The sequence below is a fragment of the Limulus polyphemus genome, unplaced genomic scaffold (genome assembly GCF_000517525.1).
Source record: "Limulus polyphemus unplaced genomic scaffold, Limulus_polyphemus-2.1.2 Scaffold477, whole genome shotgun sequence".
NCBI classification, from domain to species: domain Eukaryota; kingdom Metazoa; phylum Arthropoda; class Merostomata; order Xiphosura; family Limulidae; genus Limulus; species Limulus polyphemus.
In genome coordinates this window covers 472,792-476,302 of record NW_013666087.1, presented here as the reverse complement: position 1 = coordinate 476,302, position 3,511 = coordinate 472,792, and the positions used below count along the sequence as shown (strand labels likewise).

Sequence of the window (3,511 nt, the reverse complement as noted above, 5' to 3'; positions counted from 1 at the left end):
ATAGTTTACTTTTTAGTCGAGTGTCGTTGTTAGGCTTCCTTTTTAAACATAAAAAACGAAAACAGTAGAGATGCTGAGATTAAAAGTTGGATGAATCTTTAACTTTTTAATATTTATTGCAGAAGACACGTACTGCAAAATCGAAGTTCTTGACCAACAAGAGGTTATTGTTCGATTGATGGACACGTGTTATAAGGTATGGATAATAAGAAGTCGATAACGTGTCTCTGTCGAATATATGTGTGAGTGTGTGTTGAGGTTATTGTTCGATTGATGGACACGTGTTATAAGGTATGGATAATAAGAAGTCGATAACGTGTCTCTGTCGAATATATGTGTGAGTGTGTGTTGAGGTTATTGTTCGATTGATGGACACGTGTTATAAGGTATGGATAATAAGAAGTCGATAACGTGTCTCTGTCGAATATATATGTGTGTTGTTTATATACATATATGTGAAATAATTAACTTATTTTACTTTTATTTATTCATTTGTTATGTTAGCAGGGTGCGCATCACAGTACTCTAAACCATTGGGCTGCGCTAAGCCTATAACTTATCACAGATTTTATGTGCTAACTTAACACATGATATTTTAAATTTTATTTTATATTTTATCAAATACAATAACCTGTTCGGAAATAATGTCCTTTATTTCATTTTAAAAGTAATCAAAAGAAACCTTTTAACACAACTTATAGCTTCTTCTTTGAGATGGAAATTCACACATTTTTGTTTTCTACAATCGCATCCTTTCTTTCCACGTCGCTGTTTCTTTTCCAGAGACAGTGATACAAGTATATGTCTGGTTGTCAGGTATAATTATTACAGAAATATTAATGTCTCGGAAGGTTTACGTGTGATAGTGAAGTGTGACCCGCCACTGTTCTTAAACCCCTTAAACCTGACTATATAAAAAGAATACAGTTCTTACGTTGAATGATACTGCACAGCTCGCATTATGAAGACATGAAATGTTAGCGAAACGTTTATATCACCAACCATTGCTATATGGCCCTCGTATAAATGTATGGATTACCATATTTTCCAGAAGTGCGAAAAACAATTTGAAGAAAATTATACATTTCAAATTTTATTATATATTCTGTTAGTTAAAAGTTGGATAGTTGAATTATGTACATTGAAACTTCATTAATTTTGGTTAATTATAATAGTGGGTGCACTGTATATGTAATGTATACTGGCATTAATTATATATGTCTATACTAACATGAGAAATATAGCAAAGAAGGTATAAAAATGTTAAGTTTAGTCTAAGGTTTGTAACCTGTAATTACTAAAGTGTTAGTAACAGTTTATAAAAAAAACACATATTACTAAGAATTCATATCTGTGAAATATATATGTGTTTCCGATAGGAATTCAATACTCTAGATGGCAGTGACTTAGTTTGATATATGTAACATCAAACTTTACTATTGGCAGCAATAAGGAGAATTCTTCCTCCTCATTACCCAAGTTTTGGTTGGGAAAATAGAATACTTTTATTATCCTACATATATTTCTATAAGTATTCATTATAATGTATACAAATGTATGTACATTCCCACACTGTGATTCACGTATACAGATTAATTGTTGACTGACTTAAACCCAGTATCTTATGAACGTTAAGCCTTTCTAATTACCACGAATATTAAGCTGTCTCTGTATTCTTATTGGCCTCTTGGGTCATAGTAGCCAGAAATTTTACAACATAGAATCATTGGACGAACACTCACATAAAAATGCAGAGTGTCATCAGATAATATCTTTTTCCTTATTGGCGGAGCTAGTAAAATCAACATTTTCTTTACGCATGTTCTCTGTAAGTTCTGCCTCAGTTGAATCTCAGTATTACGTAAAGATAAGGTAGTTCTACTCAAATTTTGGTCCATCCACAAGTGAAGATCGTCAAGTGTTGAGTATAATTTATAGTCCACTTCAGTTTTATACGTGTTGTAGAACACATAATTTTTCTAAGTACATCATTGTAGACAGTAAGTAGTTAGTTTATCCACAGACAGTAAGTAGTAAGTTTATCCATAAGTGAAGATCGTCAAGTGTTGAGAATAATTTGTAGTCCATTTGAGTTTTGTACGTGTTGTAGAATAGACTCATTTTTCTAAGTACATCCTTGTAGACAGTAAGTAGTTAGTGTATCCATAGACAGTAAGTAGTTAGTTTATCCATAAGTGAAGATCGTCAAGTGTTGAGAATGATTTGTAGTCCATTTGAGTTTTGTACGTGTTGTAGAATAGACTCATTTTTCTAAGTACATCCTTGTAGACAGTGAGTAGTTAGTGTATCCATAGACAGTAAGTACTTAGTTTATCCATAGACAGTAAGTAGTTAGTTTATCCATAAGTGAAGATCGTCAAGTGTTGAGAATAATTTGTAGTCCATTTGAGTTTTGTACGTGTTGTAGAATAGACTCATTTTTCTAAGTACATTCTTGTAGACAGTAAGTAGTTAGTGTATCCATAGACAGTAAGTACTTAGTTTATCCATAGACAGTAAGTAGTTAGTTTATCCATAAGTGAAGATCGTCAAATGTTGAGAATAATTTGTAGTCCGTTTGAGTTTTATACGTGTTGTAGAACTTGAGTATGACTGCTGTCTTAGGTTTAATAAAAAATAAAATATAAAACAGCAGATAGGTACAATGATTACTAAATATAAATATTCTAGTAGTATCAGGCAGGTGGTAGCACTGTCTATGTAAAGATGGCTCGGATTGTTCATCGAAATGGTATTTTAAATATCTCCTCAGAACTTTACAATACTATATAGTGTCTCCTTTTATAACAATATCTATGTAATAACTGAGTCACAAGTTCTGGGAATGTCTGTAAATATTATAGCAAAATGTTTGAATTTCAGGTTCTTCTTTCTTCTGCTTCTTTTTTTTACATGATAACTCAAAAACCAAAAAATAGTGTTAACCAGTTTCACTGAGGTGCCATAGTTTCAAACAGAGTATCCGCTTTTATAAGCATTATTAATACCTAGTAGTAATTTAAGAAATCATAATTCTAGTGTAAACAATGTTATCATTACCGCTTGAAGCTAGCTTTCTTACAGAAATTTTTCGTTCCTTTAAAAATCTTAAGTACAGGGTGTAACAGGAATTACCAGCCAATAATAGATAAACAATGAATATTACAGTTGGAACCTCATTGTATTTGGAACTTGATTATAAATACAACCTTCCTATGTCTATTGAAACACTGCATTAAAAGAACAAGTAAAGAAAAAAACTTTTCAAAAAAGGAAGTAAATGTAGGGATGGTTAATATCAATCCTTCAAAAACAATGCAAACAAGATAATGGGGGTGTCATTTGCATCATCATCCTTACATAATAGCACAGGCAAAAATTAAAATATGGCAACATATATAAATATTCCATCAAAATTGAGTTCAATTTGTCCTATTTATGTCTGTTAACATTCTACTACACTGTGTACCTGTGCCCTGTGCTATTATGTAGGGATGGTGCAAATGACACC

At 31.8% G+C, this 3,511-nt stretch overlaps 1 protein-coding gene across 1 annotated transcript in view; it reads left to right on the top strand.

The window, feature by feature from the left end:
- The window catches only part of LOC106458505 (ras-like protein family member 12), a 28,323-nt gene that overhangs the window by 18,052 nt on the left and 6,760 nt on the right, over positions 1–3,511 (top strand). Inside the window, exon 3 of the mRNA XM_022384742.1 lies at positions 123–196. Coding sequence (XP_022240450.1) covers positions 123–196 — 74 coding nt within the window. The remainder of the gene's footprint in view (positions 1–122; positions 197–3,511) is intronic.